We start from the raw sequence: 16027 nt of genomic DNA, 5'->3' as shown, positions 1-16027 counted from the left end.
ACTGTGAGGGGGCTGCTAAATGACCTGTTGAATGTTACTGTGAGGGGGCCTGCTAAACGACCTGTTTGATGTAACTGTGAGGGGGCCTGCTAAATGACCTGTTGAATGTAACTGTGAGGGGGCCTGCTAAATGATCTATTGCATGTAACTGTGAGGGGGCCTGCTAAATGACCAGTTTGGTGTAACTGTGAGGGGGCCTGCTAAATGATCTATTGCATGTTAATGTGAGGGGCCTGCTAAATGACCTGTTAAATGTTACTGTGAGGGGGCCTGCTAAATGATCTATTGCATGTTAATGTGAGGGGCCTGCTAAATGACCTGTTAAATGTTACTGTGAGGGGGCCTGCGAATGACCTGTTTTATGTAACTGTGAGGGGGCCTGCTAAATGATCTATTGCATGTAACTGTGAGGGGGGCCCTAAATGACCTGTTGAATGTTACTGTGAGGGGACCTGCTAAATGACCTGTTGGATGTTACTGTGAGGGGGCCTGCTAAATGACATGTTGGATGTAACTGTGAGGGGGCCTGCTAAATGACCTGTTGAATGTTACTGTGAGGGGGCCTGCTAAATGACCTGTTGGATGTAACTGTGAGGGGGCCTGCTAATGACCTGTTGGATGTAACTGTGAGGGGGCCTGCTAAATGACCTGTTGAATGTTACCGTGAGGGGGCCTGCTAAATGACCTGTTGGATGTTACTGTTAGGGGGCCTGCTAATTGATCCATTGCATGTAACTGTGAGGGGGCCTGCTAAATGATCTATTGGATGTTACTGTGAGGGGGCCTGCTAATTGACCTGTTGAATGTTACTGTGAGGGGGCCTGCTGAATGATCTATTGAATGTTACTGTGAGGGGGCCCCTAAATTACCTGTTGAATGTTACTGTGAGGGGGCCTGTGAATGACCTGTTGGATGTAACTGTGAGGGGGCCTGCTAAATTATCTATTGCATGTAACTGTGAGGGGGGCCCTAAATGACCTGTTGAATGTTACTGTGAGGGGGCCTGATAAATGACCTGAGGGATGTTACTGTGAGGGGGCCTGCTAAATGACATGTTGGATGTAACTGTGAGGGGGCCTGCTAAATGACCTGTTGAATGTTACTGTGAGGGGGCCTGCTAAATGACCTGTTGGATGTAACTGTGAGGGGGCCTGCTAAATGACCTGTTGAATGTTACTGTGAGGGGGCTGCTAAATGACCTGTTGAATGTTACTGTGAGGGGGCCTGCTAAACGACCTGTTTGATGTAACTGTGAGGGGGCCTGCTAAATGACCTGTTGAATGTAACTGTGAGGGGGCCTGCTAAATGATCTATTGCATGTAACTGTGAGGGGGCCTGCTAAATGACCAGTTTGGTGTAACTGTGAGGGGGCCTGCTAAATGATCTATTGCATGTTAATGTGAGGGGCCTGCTAAATGACCTGTTAAATGTTACTGTGAGGGGGCCTGCTAAATGATCTATTGCATGTTAATGTGAGGGGCCTGCTAAATGACCTGTTGAATGTTACTGTGAGGGGGCCTGCAAAGGACCTGTTGAATGCAACTGTGAGGGGGCCTGCTAAATGATCTATTGAATGTTACTGTGAGGGGGCCTGATAAATGACCTGTTGGATGTAACTGTGAGGCGTCCTGCTAAATGACCTGTTGGATGTAACTGTGAGGGGGGCTGCTAAATGATCCATTGCATGTAACTGTGAGGGGACCTGCTAAATGACCTGTTGGATGTAACTGTGAGGGGGCCTGCTAAATGATCTATTGAATGTTACTGTGAGGGGGCCTGATAAATGACCTGTTGGATGTAACTGTGAGGGGTCCTGCTAAATGACCTGTTGGATGTAACTGTGAGGGGGCCTGCTAAATGATCCATTGCATGTAACTGTGAGGGGACCTGCTAATTGATCCATTACATGTAACTGTGAGGGGGCCTGCTAAATGACCTGTTGGATGTAACTGTGAGGGGGCCTGCTAAATGACCTGTTGAATGTTAATGTGAGGGGGCCTGCTAAAAGACCTGTTGGATGATACTGTGAGGGGGCCTGCTAAATGACCTGTTGAATGTTACTGTGAGGGGCCTGCTAAATGATCTATTGAATGTTACTGTGAGGGGGCCTGATAAATGACCTGTTGGATGCAACTGTGAGGGGGCCTGCTAAATGACCTGTTGAATGTAACTGTGAGGGGGCCAGCTAAATGATCCATTGCATGTAACTGTGAGGGGACCTGCTAAATGACCTGTTGGATTTAACTGTGAAGGGGCCTGCTAAATGATCTATTGGATGTTACTGTGAGGGGGCCTGCTAATTGATCCATTGCATGTCACTGTGAGGGGGCCTGCTAAATGATCTATTGGATGTTACTGTGAGGGGGCCTGCTAATTGACCTGTTGAATGTTACTGTGAGGGGGCCTGCTGAATGATCTATTGAATGTTACTGTGAGGGGGCCCCTAAATTACCTGTTGAATGTTACTGTGAGGGGGCCTGCGAATGACCTTTTGGATGTAACTGTGAGGGGGCCTGCTAAATGATCTATTGCATGTAACTGTGAGGGGGGCCCTAAATGACCTGTTGAATGTTACTGTGAGGGGACCTGCTAAATGACCTGTTGGATGTTACTGTGAGGGGGCCTGCTAAATGACATGTTGGATGTAACTGTGAGGGGGCCTGCTAAATGACCTGTTGAATGTTACTGTGAGGGGGCCTGCTAAATGACCTGTTGGATGTAACTGTGAGGGGGCCTGCTAAATGACCTGTTGGATGTAACTGTGAGGGGGCCTGCTAAATGACCTGTTGAATGTTACCGTGAGGGGGCCTGCTAAATGACCTGTTGGATGTTACTGTTAGGGGGCCTGCTAATTGATCCATTGCATGTAACTGTGAGGGGACCTGCTAAATGATCTATTGGATGTTACTGTGAGGGGGCCTGCTAATTGACCTGTTGAATGTTACTGTGAGGGGGCCTGCTGAATGATCTATTGAATGTTACTGTGAGGGGGCCCCTAAATTACCTGTTGAATGTTACTGTGAGGGGGCCTGCGAATGACCTGTTGGATGTAACTGTGAGGGGGCCTGCTAAATGATCTATTGCATGTAACTGTGAGGGGGGCCCTAAATGACCTGTTGAATGTTACTGTGAGGGGACCTGCTAAATGACCTGTTGGATGTTACTGTGAGGGGGCCTGCTAAATGACATGTTGGATGTAACTGTGAGGGGGCCTGCTAAATGACCTGTTGAATGTTACTGTGAGGGGGCCTGCTAAATGACCTGTTGGATGTAACTGTGAGGGGGCCTGCTAAATGACCTGTTGGATGTAACTGTGAGGGGGCCTGCTAAATGACCTGTTGAATGTTACCGTGAGGGGGCCTGCTAAATGACCTGTTGGATGTTACTGTTAGGGGGCCTGCTAATTGATCCATTGCATGTAACTGTGAGGGGACCTGCTAAATGATCTATTGGATGTTACTGTGAGGGGGCCTGCTAATTGACCTGTTGAATGTTACTGTGAGGGGGCCTGCTGAATGATCTATTGAATGTTACTGTGAGGGGGCCCCTAAATTACCTGTTGAATGTTACTGTGAGGGGGCCTGCGAATGACCTGTTGGATGTAACTGTGAGGGGGCCTGCTAAATGATCTATTGCATGTAACTGTGAGGGGGGCCCTAAATGACCTGTTGAATGTTACTGTGAGGGGACCTGCTAAATGACCTGTTGGATGTAACTGTGAGGGGTCCTGCTAAATGACCTGTTGGATGTAACTGTGAGGGGGCCTGCTAAATGATCCATTGCATGTAACTGTGAGGGGACCTGCTAATTGATCCATTGCATGTAACTGTGAGGGGGCCTGATAAATGACCTGTTGGATGTAACCTTGAGGGGGCCTGCTAAATGACCTGTTGGATGTAACTGTGAGGGGGCCTGCTAAATGACCTGTTGAATATAACTGTGAGGGGGCCTGCTAAATGATCCATTGCATGTAACTGTGAGGGGGCCTGCTAAATGACCTGTTGGATGTTACTGTCAGGGAGCCTGCTAAATTACCTGTTGAATGCAACTGTGAGGGGGCCTGCAAAATGATCTATTGAATGTTACTGTGAGGGGGGCCCTAAATGACCTGTTGAATGTTACTGTGAGGGGGCCTGCTAAATGACCTGTTGGATGTTACTGTGAGGGGGCCTGCTAAATGACATGTTGGATGTAACTGTGAGGGGGCCTGCTAAATGACCTGTTGGATGTAACTGTGAGGGGGCCTGCTAAATGACCTGTTGAATGTTACTGTGAGGGGGCCTGCTAAATGACATGTTGGATGTAACTGTGAGGGGGCCTGCTAAATGACCTGTTTGATGTAACTGTGAGGGGGCCTGCTAAATGACCTGTTGAATGTAACTGTGAGGGGGCCTGCTAAATGATCTATTGCATGTAACTGTGAGGGGGCCTGCTAAATGACCAGTTTGGTGTAACTGTGAGGGGGCCTGCTAAATGATCTATTGCATGTTAATGTGAGGGGCCTGCTAAATGACCTGTTAAATGTTACTGTGAGGGGGCCTGCTAAATGATCTATTGCATGTTATTGTGAGGGGGCCTGCTAAATGACCTGTTGGATGTTACTGTGAGGGGGCCTGCTAAATAACCTATTGGATGTTACTGTGAGGGGGGCTGCTAAATGATCTATTGGATGTTACTGTGAGGGGGCCTGCTAAATGACCTATTGGATGTTACTGTGAGGGGGCCTGCTAAATGACCTGTTGAATGTAACTGTGAGGGGGCAGATGGAGAATTAGTCCTTAGAAGATTGAACTTGTTGATGTGAAGTTGCATGGTATCTTGTTGGATGTTACTGTGAGGGGGCCTGCTAAATAACCTATTGGATGTTACTGTGAGGGGGGCTGCTAAATGATCTATTGGATGTTACTGTGAGGGGGCCTGCTAAATGACCTATTGGATGTTACTGTGAGGGGGCCTGCTAAATGACCTGTTGAATGTAACTGTGAGGGGGCAGATGGAGAATTAGTCCTTAGAAGATTGAACTTGTTGATGTGAAGTTGCATGGTATCTTCGTTTTTTTGTCGTATAATACCCCGTGAAATACATTTATTTTACCCACCTTTGTTATTCAAAATCCAACTGCTGCTACCAATGTGATGTAAAAGGCAAAGTTTAAGTGTCCTCTGAATAAAAATGATTTGTTATCGTGATCAGTAACATCACCATGATGTTGCTTGAACATTGTCTCAGCGTTATCCGATATACTGAGTTTGTGCTGATGTTCTCCTCTCCCTCTGCAGGGCGTCAGAGGGTAGGACCGTGGAAGTTCCTTACAGAGGAGATGTTGAGAACACCATCAGAGATATCCTAGGGGGCCTCCGCTCCACCTGTACCTATGTAGGAGCTGCCAAACTGAAGGAGCTTAGTCGCAGAACCACCTTTATCAGAGTCACACAGCAGGCCAGCACCATGTTCCACTAATCACACACGAACAGGAAAACACACTACCGCCATCACTACAAATGTGTTTCTCTCTGGACCTCTGTTGCAACATGCTCTGCATATTTGGTTATTATGTAAAATTGTGAGTAATATTATCAGAACATGATTTAAAACATTCAGTCTGCTCTGCAGAAATAAAATATGCAAGAGCCTGTTAGGGTTGCTTGAAACCTTACTACTCTGTCCATACTCAGTGTATATTACTTAGATATTGCAATAACTGCATGCTGGCTTTGAGTGCTTCCCATGGCGTTTCCTCTCTAGACTGATAATATTAAAGGTCCAATGCAGACGTTTTTATCTCAATATCAAATCATTTCTGGGTAACAATGAAGTTCCTCACTGTGATTGTTTTCAATTAAAGTGGTCAAAAAGAAACAAAATAGCCTCATAGCATACCTTCTTTTGCTAGGACTGTCTGGGAGTGGTCTGAGTAGGTAGGTGAAAACTGAAAACTAGCTGTTATTGGCAGACAGGCTTGTAACTCTCTTTCTTATCTGTCTATTAAGTAATTTACTGCCTGGTGATAGGCTGGCCAAAACTCTATGCCACCAGAATAGGTGGTCTTTTCAGGCAGACTTTTCAAACAGCTCTTACACCAAAATGCATTATCATAATTGTCACAATCTCACAGTATTATTCCTATCTCATAGTGTGGAAAAATATATAAAACACAGGAAACTGATGTTTTTTTGATTGCACTTGGCCTTTAACTTTATGAAGCCATTGCTGAATGTAATGTTAGGATGTGTTGTACTTTATAGTAGCTCTTAATGTGTCTGACTAAATAAGATCAGGCTTCAGCACAGTGAGAGGGTTAATACAGTGTGGTAGTGTCTGCTTTTCTCTGCTTTCTGTGTGACTGTGAAAGTGCTCTGGGTGTGGCGGGAAGAGAAGGGAAGCACCATCAGGGCAGAGGAATGTCAGGAATGTTGGGTTAACTAACTGTGTGGCTGTGGACTCACTCACTGTATTACACTGCTGTTGGGTTAACTAACTGCGTGGCTGTGGACTCACTCACTGTATTAACCAAGATGGCATAGCAGTTCAGACGTCTTTTGTCCTCGTCTTGTCGTGTCCTGTATATATATATATATATATATTTACAACATTTTTCACATACATTTTATTTTTATTTTCCATCAACTCATCTTCAAAACACTCTCCTGCAACCCGCCTCACCAATTTATATTTATAAAAAACTATTATTTACCTCAAATCTGTAATCCTCCAAGAAGCTAGCCAGAAACTCCAAGAAGCTAGCCAGAAGCTAGCCAGAAACTAGCCAGAAGCTAGCCAGAAGCTAGCCCAGAAGCTAATCCAGAAGCTAATCAGAAGCTAGTTCAGAAGCTAGTTAGCTTCTTTACTGGCAAATCGTTAGTATTCAGCTAACCACGGTTTGTGGTCATCAGCTATCATGGTCATTGTATTATTATTATGTTTTCTTCTTGGGCCTCTATAACTATATCTATTGTTTTTATTTTTGTTGTTGTTGTGTGATTTGGATTAATCCCCTCTACCACACGGAACCCCACTAATCTACTGACAAAACGCAAGAGGTGGCTAACAACAGACCTCCATCCTATGCTAGCTTGCTACCGATGGCCTGGCTAGCTGTCTAAATCGCCGTGACCCCCAACCAACCAACCTCTCCACTCACTGGACCCTTTTGATCACTCGACTAAGCATGCCTCTCCTTAATGTCAATATGTCTTGTCCATTGCTGTTCTGGTTAGTGTTTATTGGCTTATTTCACTGTAGAGCCTGTAGTCCTGCTCACTATACCTTATCCAACCTATTAGTTCCACCACCCACTACTCTCTGTTCCAGACGTTCTAGACGACCAATTCTTATTGCTTTTAGCCGCACCCTTATTCTACTCCTCCTATGTTCCTCTGGCGATGTAGAGGTGAATCCAGGCCCTGCAGTGCCTAGCTCCACTCCTATTCCCCAGGCGCTCTCTTTTGACGACTTCTGTAACCGTAATAGCCTTGGTTTCATGCATGTTAATATTAGAAGCCTCCTCCCTAAGTTTGTTCTATTCACTGCTTTAGCACACTCTGCCAACCCAGATGTTCTAGCTGTGTCTGAATCCTGGCTTAGGAAGACCACCAAAAATTCAGAAATTTTAATTCCAAACTACAACATTTTCAGACAAGATAGAACTGCCAAAGGGGGCGGTCTTGCAATCTACTGCAAAGATAGCCTGCAGAGTTCTGTCCTACTATCCAGGTCTGTACCCAAACAATTTGAACTTCTACTTTTAAAAATCCACCTCTCTAAAAACAAGTCTCTCACCGTTGCCGCCTGCTATAGACCACCCTCTGCCCCCAGCTGTGCTCTGGACACCATATGTGAACTGATTGCCCCCCATCTATCTTCAGAGCTCATGCTGCTAGGCGACCTAAACTGGAACATGCTTAACACCCCAGCCATCCTACAATCTAAACTTGATGCCCTCAATCTCACACAAATTATCAATGAACCTACCAGGTACTTCCCCAAAGCCTTAAACACAGGCACCCTCATAGATATCATCCTAACCAACTTCCCCTCTAAATACACCTCTGCTGTCTTCAACCAAGATCTCAGCGATCACTGCCTCATTGCCTGCATCCGTAATCGGTCAGCGGTCAAACGACCTCCACTCATCACTGTAAAACACTCCCTGAAACACTTCAGCGAGCAGGCCTTTCTAATCGACCTGGCCGGGGTATCCTGGAAGGATATTGATCTCATCCCGTCAGTAGAGGATGCCTGGATATTTAAAAAAAATGCCTTCCTAACCATCTTAAATAAACATGCCCCATTCAAGAAATTTAGAACCAGGAACAGATATAGCCCTTGGTTCTCCCCAGACCTGACTGCCCTTAACCAACACAAAAACATCCTATGGCGTTCTGCATTAGCATCGAACAGCCCCCGTGATATGCAGCTGTTCAGGGAAGCTAGAAACCATTATACACAGGCAGTTAGAAAAGCCAAGGCTAGCTTTTTCAAGCAGAAATTTGCTTCCTGCAACACTAACTCAAAAAAGTTCTGGGACACTGTAAAGTCCATGGAGAATAAGAACACCTCCTCCCAGCTGCCCACTGCACTGAAGATAGGAAACACTGTCACCACGGATAAATCCACCATAATTGAGAATTTCAATAAGCATTTTTCTACGGCTGGCCATGCTTTCCACCTGGCTACTCCTACCCCGGTCAACAGCACTGCACCCCCAACAGCAACTCGCCCAAGCCTTCCCCATTTCTCCTTCTCCCAAATCCATTCAGCTGATGTTCTGAAAGGGCTGCAAAATCTGGACCCCTACAAATCAGCCGGGCTAGACAATCTGGACCCTTTCTTTCTAAAATTATCTGCCGAAATTTTTGCCACCCCTATTACTAGCCTGTTCAACCTCTCTTTCGTGTCGTCTGAGATTCCCAAAGATTGGAAACCAGCTGCGGTCATCCCCCTCTTCAAAGGCGGGGACACTTGACCCAAACTGCTACAGACCTATATCTATCCTACCCTGCCTTTCTAAGGTCTTCGAAAGCCAAGTCAACAAACAGATAACCGACCATTTCGAATCTCACCATACCTTCTCTGCTATGCAATCTGGTTTCAGAGCTGGTCATGGGTGCACCTCAGCCACGCTCAAGGTCCTAAACGATATCTTAACCGCCATCGATAAGAAACATTACTGTGCAGCCATATTCATTGATCTGGCCAAGGCTTTCGACTCTGTCAATCACCACATCCTCATCGGCAGACTCGACAGCCTTGGTTTCTCAAATGATTGTCTCGCCTGGTTCACCAACTACTTCTCTGATAGAGTTCAGTGTGTCAAATCGGAGGGTCTGCTGTCCGGACCTCTGGCAGTCTCTATGGGGGTGCCAAAGGGTTCAATTCTTGGACCGACTCTCTTCTCTGTATACATCAATGAGGTCGCTCTTGCTGCTGGTGAGTCTCTGATCCACCTCTACGCAGACGACAACATTCTGTATACTTCCGGCCCTTCTTTGGACACTGTGTTAACAACCCTCCAGGAAAGCTTCAATGCCATACAACTCTCCTTCCGTGGCCTCCAATTGCTCTTAAATACAAGTAAAACTAAATGCATGCTCTTCAACCGATCGCTACCTGCACCTACCCGCCTGTCCAACATCACTACTCTGGACGGCTCTGACTTAGAATACGTGGACAACTACAAATACTTAGGTGTCTGGTTAGACTGTAAACTCTCCTTCCAGACCCATATCAAACATCTCCAATCCAAAGTTAAATCTAGAATTGGCTTCCTATTTCGCAACAAAGCATCCTTCACTCATGCTGCCAAACATACCCTTGTAAAACTGACCATCCTACCAATCCTCGACTTTGGCGATGTCATTTACAAAATAGCCTCCAATACCCTACTCAACAAATTGGATGCAGTCTATCACAGTGCAATCCGTTTTGTCACCAAAGCCCCATATACTACCCACCATTGTGACCTGTACGCTCTCGTTGGCTGGCCCTCGCTTCATACTCATCGCCAAACCCACTGGCTCCATGTCATCTACAAGACCCTGCTAGGTAAAGTCCCCCCTTATCTCAGCTCGCTGGTCACCATAGCATCTCCCACCTGTAGCACACGCTCCAGCAGGTATATCTCTCTAGTCACCCCCAAAACCAATTATTTCTTTGGCCGCCTCTCCTTCCAGTTCTCTGCTGCCAATGACTGGAACGAACTACAAAAATCTCTGAAACTGGAAACACTTATCTCCCTCACTAGCTTTAAGCACCAACTGTCAGAGCAGCTCACAGATTACTGCACCTGTACATAGCCCACCTATAATTTTAGCCCAAACAACTACCTCTTTCCGAACTGTATTTTATTTATTTATTTATTTTGCACCCCATTATTTGTATTTCTACTTTGCACATTCTTCCATTGCAAATCTACCATTCCAGTGTTTTACTTGCTATATTGTATTTACTTTGCCACCATGGCCTTTTTTGCCTTTACCTCCCTTCTCACCTCATTTGCTCACATTGTATATAGACTTGTTTATACTGTATTATTGACTGTATGTTTGTTTTACTCCATGTGTAACTCTGTGTCGTTGTATCTGTCAACCTGCTTTGCTTTATCTTGGCCAGGTCGCAATTGTAAATGAGAACTTACAAAAATTACACTGCTGTTGGGTTAACTAACTGTGTGGCTGTGGACTCACTCACTGTGTTACACTGCTATTGGGTTAACTAACTGCGTGGCTGTGGACTCACTCACTGTATTACACTGCTGTTGGGTTAACTAACTGCGTGGCTGTGGACTCACTCACTGTGTTACACTGCTGTTGGGTTAACTAACTGTGTGGCTGTGGACTCACTCACTGTATTACACTGCTGTTGGGTTAACTAACTGTGTGGCTGTGGACTCACTCACTGTGTTACACTGCTGTTGGGTTAACTAACTGCGTGGCTGTGGACTCACTCACTGTGTTACACTGCTGTTGGGTTAACTAACTGCGTGGCTGTGGACTCACTCACTGTGTTACACTGCTGTTGGGTTAACTAACTGCGTGGCTGTGGACTCACTCACTGTGTTACACTGCTGTTGGGTTAACTAACTGCGTGGCTGTGGACTCACTCACTGTATTACACTGCTGTTGGGTTAACTAACTGCGGGGCTGTGGACTCACTCACTGTATTACACTGCTGTTGGGTTAACTAACTGCGTGGCTGTGGACTCACTCACTGTATTACACTGCTGTTGGGTTAACTAACTGCGTGGCTGTGGACTCACTCACTGTATTACACTGCTGTTGGGTTAACTAACTGCGGGGCTGTGGACTCACTCACTGTGTTACACTGCTGTTGGGTTAACTAACTGCGTGGCTGTGGACTCACTCACTGTATTACACTGCTGTTGGGTTAACTAACTGCGTGGCTATGGACTCACTCACTGTATTACACTGCTGTTGGGTTAACTAACTGCGTGGCTGTGGACTCACTCACTGTGTTACACTGCTGTTGGGTTAACTAACTGCGTGGCTGTGGACTCACTCACTGTGTTACACTGCTGTTGGGTTAACTAACTGCGTGGCTGTGGACTCACTCACTGTATTACACTGCTGTTGGGTTAACTAACTGCGTGGCTATGGACTCACTCACTGTGTTACACTGCTGTTGGGTTAACTAACTGCGTGGCTGTGGACTCACTCACTGTGTTACACTGCTGTTGGGTTAACTAAATGTGTGGCTATGGACTCACTCACTGTGTTACACTGCTGTTGGGTTAACTAACTGCGTGGCTGTGGACTCACTCACTGTATTACACTGCTGTTGGGTTAACTAACTGCGTGGCTATGGACTCACTCACTGTATTACACTGCTGTTGGGTTAACTAACTGCGTGGCTGTGGACTCACTCACTGTGTTACACTGCTGTTGGCTTAACTAACTGCGTGGCTATGGACTCACTCACTGTGTTACACTGCTGTTGGGTTAACTAACTGCGTGGCTGTGGACTCACTCACTGTATTACACTGCTGTTGGGTTAACTAACTGCGTGGCTATGGACTCACTCACTGTATTACACTGCTGTTGGGTTAACTAACTGCGTGGCTGTGGACTCACTCACTGTATTACACTGATGTTGGGTTAACTAACAGCGTGGCTGTGGACTCACTCACTGTATTACACTGCTGTTGGGTTAACTAACTGCGTGGCTGTGGACTCACTCACTGTATTATACTGCTGTTGGGTTAACTAACTGCGTGGATGTGGACTCACTCACTGTATTACACTGCTGTTGGGTTAACTAACTGCGGGGCTGTGGACTCACTCACTGTATTACACTGCTGTTGGGTTAACTTACTACATCGCTGTATTACACTGCTGTTGGGTTAACTTACTACATCGCTGTATTACACTGCTGTTGGGTTAACTAACTACATCGCTGTATTACACTGCTGTTGGGTTAACTAACTACATTGCTGTATTACACTGCTGTTGGGTTAACTAACTGCGTGGCTGTGGACTCACTCACTGTGTTACACTGCTGTTGGGTTAACTAAATGTGTGGCTATGGACTCACTCACTGTGTTACACTGCTGTTGGGTTAACTAACTGCGTGGCTGTGGACTCACTCACTGTATTACACTGCTGTTGGGTTAACTAACTGCGTGGCTATGGACTCACTCACTGTATTACACTGCTGTTGGGTTAACTAACTGCGTGGCTGTGGACTCACTCACTGTGTTACACTGCTGTTGGCTTAACTAACTGCGTGGCTATGGACTCACTCACTGTGTTACACTGCTGTTGGGTTAACTAACTGCGTGGCTGTGGACTCACTCACTGTATTACACTGCTGTTGGGTTAACTAACTGCGTGGCTATGGACTCACTCACTGTATTACACTGCTGTTGGGTTAACTAACTGCGTGGCTGTGGACTCACTCACTGTATTACACTGATGTTGGGTTAACTAACAGCGTGGCTGTGGACTCACTCACTGTATTACACTGCTGTTGGGTTAACTAACTGCGTGGCTGTGGACTCACTCACTGTATTATACTGCTGTTGGGTTAACTAACTGCGTGGCTGTGGACTCACTCACTGTATTACACTGCTGTTGGGTTAACTAACTGCGTGGCTATGGACTCACTCACTGTGTTACACTGCTGTTGGGTTAACTAACTGCGTGGCTGTGGACTCACTCACTGTGTTACACTGCTGTTGGGTTAACTAACTGTGTGGCTATGGACTCACTCACTGTGTTACACTGCTGTTGGGTTAACTAACTGCGTGGCTGTGGACTCACTCACTGTATTACACTGCTGTTGGGTTAACTAACTGCGTGGCTATGGACTCACTCACTGTATTACACTGCTGTTGGGTTAACTAACTGCGTGGCTGTGGACTCACTCACTGTGTTACACTGCTGTTGGCTTAACTAACTGCGTGGCTATGGACTCACTCACTGTGTTACACTGCTGTTGGGTTAACTAACTGCGTGGCTGTGGACTCACTCACTGTATTACACTGCTGTTGGGTTAACTAACTGTGTGGCTGTGGACTCACTCACTGTGTTACACTGCTATTGGGTTAACTAACTGGGTGGCTGTGGACTCACTCACTGTATTACACTGCTGTTGGGTTAACTAACTGCGTGGCTGTGGACTCACTCACTGTGTTACACTGCTGTTGGGTTAACTAACTGTGTGGCTGTGGACTCACTCACTGTATTACACTGCTGTTGGGTTAACTAACTGTGTGGCTGTGGACTCACTCACTGTGTTACACTGCTGTTGGGTTAACTAACTGTGTGGCTGTGGACTCACTCACTGTGTTACACTGCTGTTGGGTTAACTAACTGCGTGGCTGTGGACTCACTCACTGTGTTACACTGCTGTTGGGTTAACTAACTGCGTGGCTGTGGACTCACTCACTGTGTTACACTGCTGTTGGGTTAACTAACTGCGTGGCTGTGGACTCACTCACTGTGTTACACTGCTGTTGGGTTAACTAACTGCGTGGCTGTGGACTCACTCACTGTATTACACTGCTGTTGGGTTAACTAACTGCGGGGCTGTGGACTCACTCACTGTATTACACTGCTGTTGGGTTAACTAACTGCGTGGCTGTGGACTCACTCACTGTATTACACTGCTGTTGGGTTAACTAACTGCGTGGCTGTGGACTCACTCACTGTATTACACTGCTGTTGGGTTAACTAACTGCGGGGCTGTGGACTCACTCACTGTGTTACACTGCTGTTGGGTTAACTAACTGCGTGGCTGTGGACTCACTCACTGTATTACACTGCTGTTGGGTTAACTAACTGCGTGGCTGTGGACTCACTCACTGTGTTACACTGCTGTTGGGTTAACTAACTGCGTGGCTGTGGACTCACTCACTGTGTTACACTGCTGTTGGGTTAACTAACTGCGTGGCTGTGGACTCACTCACTGTATTACACTGCTGTTGGGTTAACTAACTGCGGGGCTGTGGACTCACTCACTGTATTACACTGCTGTTGGGTTAACTAACTGCGGGGCTGTGGACTCACTCACTGTGTTACACTGCTGTTGGGTTAACTAACTGCGTGGCTGTGGACTCACTCACTGTATTACACTGCTGTTGGGTTAACTAACTGCGTGGCTATGGACTCACTCACTGTATTACACTGCTGTTGGGTTAACTAACTGCGTGGCTGTGGACTCACTCACTGTGTTACACTGCTGTTGGGTTAACTAACTGCGTGGCTGTGGACTCACTCACTGTGTTACACTGCTGTTGGGTTAACTAACTGCGTGGCTGTGGACTCACTCACTGTATTACACTGCTGTTGGGTTAACTAACTGCGTGGCTATGGACTCACTCACTGTGTTACACTGCTGTTGGGTTAACTAACTGCGTGGCTGTGGACTCACTCACTGTGTTACACTGCTGTTGGGTTAACTAAATGTGTGGCTATGGACTCACTCACTGTGTTACACTGCTGTTGGGTTAACTAACTGCGTGGCTGTGGACTCACTCACTGTATTACACTGCTGTTGGGTTAACTAACTGCGTGGCTATGGACTCACTCACTGTATTACACTGCTGTTGGGTTAACTAACTGCGTGGCTGTGGACTCACTCACTGTATTACACTGCTGTTGGGTTAACTAACTGCGTGGCTATGGACTCACTCACTGTATTACACTGCTGTTGGGTTAACTAACTGCGTGGCTGTGGACTCACTCACTGTATTACACTGCTGTTGGGTTAACTAACTGCGTGGCTGTGGACTCACTCACTGTGTTACACTGCTGTTGGGTTAACTAACTGTGTGGCTGTGGACTCACTCACTGTGTTACACTGCTGTTGGGTTAAGTAACTGCGTGGCTGTGGACTCACTCACTGTATTACACTGCTGTTGGGTTAACTAACTGCGTGGCTGTGGACTCACTCACTGTGTTACACTGCTGTTGGGTTAACTAACTGCGTGGCTGTGGACTCACTCACTGTGTTACACTGCTGTTGGGTTAACTAACTGCGTGGCTGTGGACTCACTCACTGTATTACACTGCTGTTGGGTTAACTAACTGCGGGGCTGTGGACTCACTCACTGTATTACACTGCTGTTGGGTTAACTAACTGCGTGGCTGTGGACTCACTCACTGTATTACACTGCTGTTGGGTTAACTAACTGCGTGGCTGTGGACTCACTCACTGTATTACACTGCTGTTGGGTTAACTAACTGCGGGGCTGTGGACTCACTCACTGTGTTACACTGCTGTTGGGTTAACTAACTGCGTGGCTGTGGACTCACTCACTGTATTACACTGCTGTTGGGTTAACTAACTGTGTGGCTATGGACTCACTCACTGTATTACACTGCTGTTGGGTTAACTAACTGCGTGGCTGTGGACTCACTCACTGTGTTACACTGCTGTTGGGTTAACTAACTGCGTGGCTGTGGACTCACTCACTGTGTTACACTGCTGTTGGGTTAACTAACTGCGTGGCTGTGGACTCACTCACTGTATTACACTGCTGTTGGGTTAACTAACTGCGTGGCTATGG

At 46.5% G+C, this 16027-nt stretch overlaps 1 protein-coding gene across 2 annotated transcripts in view; it reads left to right on the top strand.

Moving 5' to 3' along the window:
• Nucleotides 1-5777, top strand: part of gmpr (guanosine monophosphate reductase) — a 43565-nt gene extending 37788 nt beyond the window's left edge. For both annotated transcript variants that reach the window (XM_020475025.2, XM_031793172.1), the window contains one exon: nucleotides 5280-5777. In XM_020475025.2, the coding sequence (XP_020330614.2) occupies nucleotides 5280-5460 (181 nt within the window). In that variant the 3' untranslated portion in view covers nucleotides 5461-5777. The remainder of the gene's footprint in view (nucleotides 1-5279) is intronic.
• Nucleotides 5778-16027: the final 10250 nt, after the last annotated feature.

Source organism: Oncorhynchus kisutch, linkage group LG17 (genome assembly GCF_002021735.2).
Source record: "Oncorhynchus kisutch isolate 150728-3 linkage group LG17, Okis_V2, whole genome shotgun sequence".
Lineage (NCBI taxonomy): Eukaryota > Metazoa > Chordata > Actinopteri > Salmoniformes > Salmonidae > Oncorhynchus > Oncorhynchus kisutch.
This window is presented reverse-complemented; position numbering and strand designations above follow the sequence as displayed.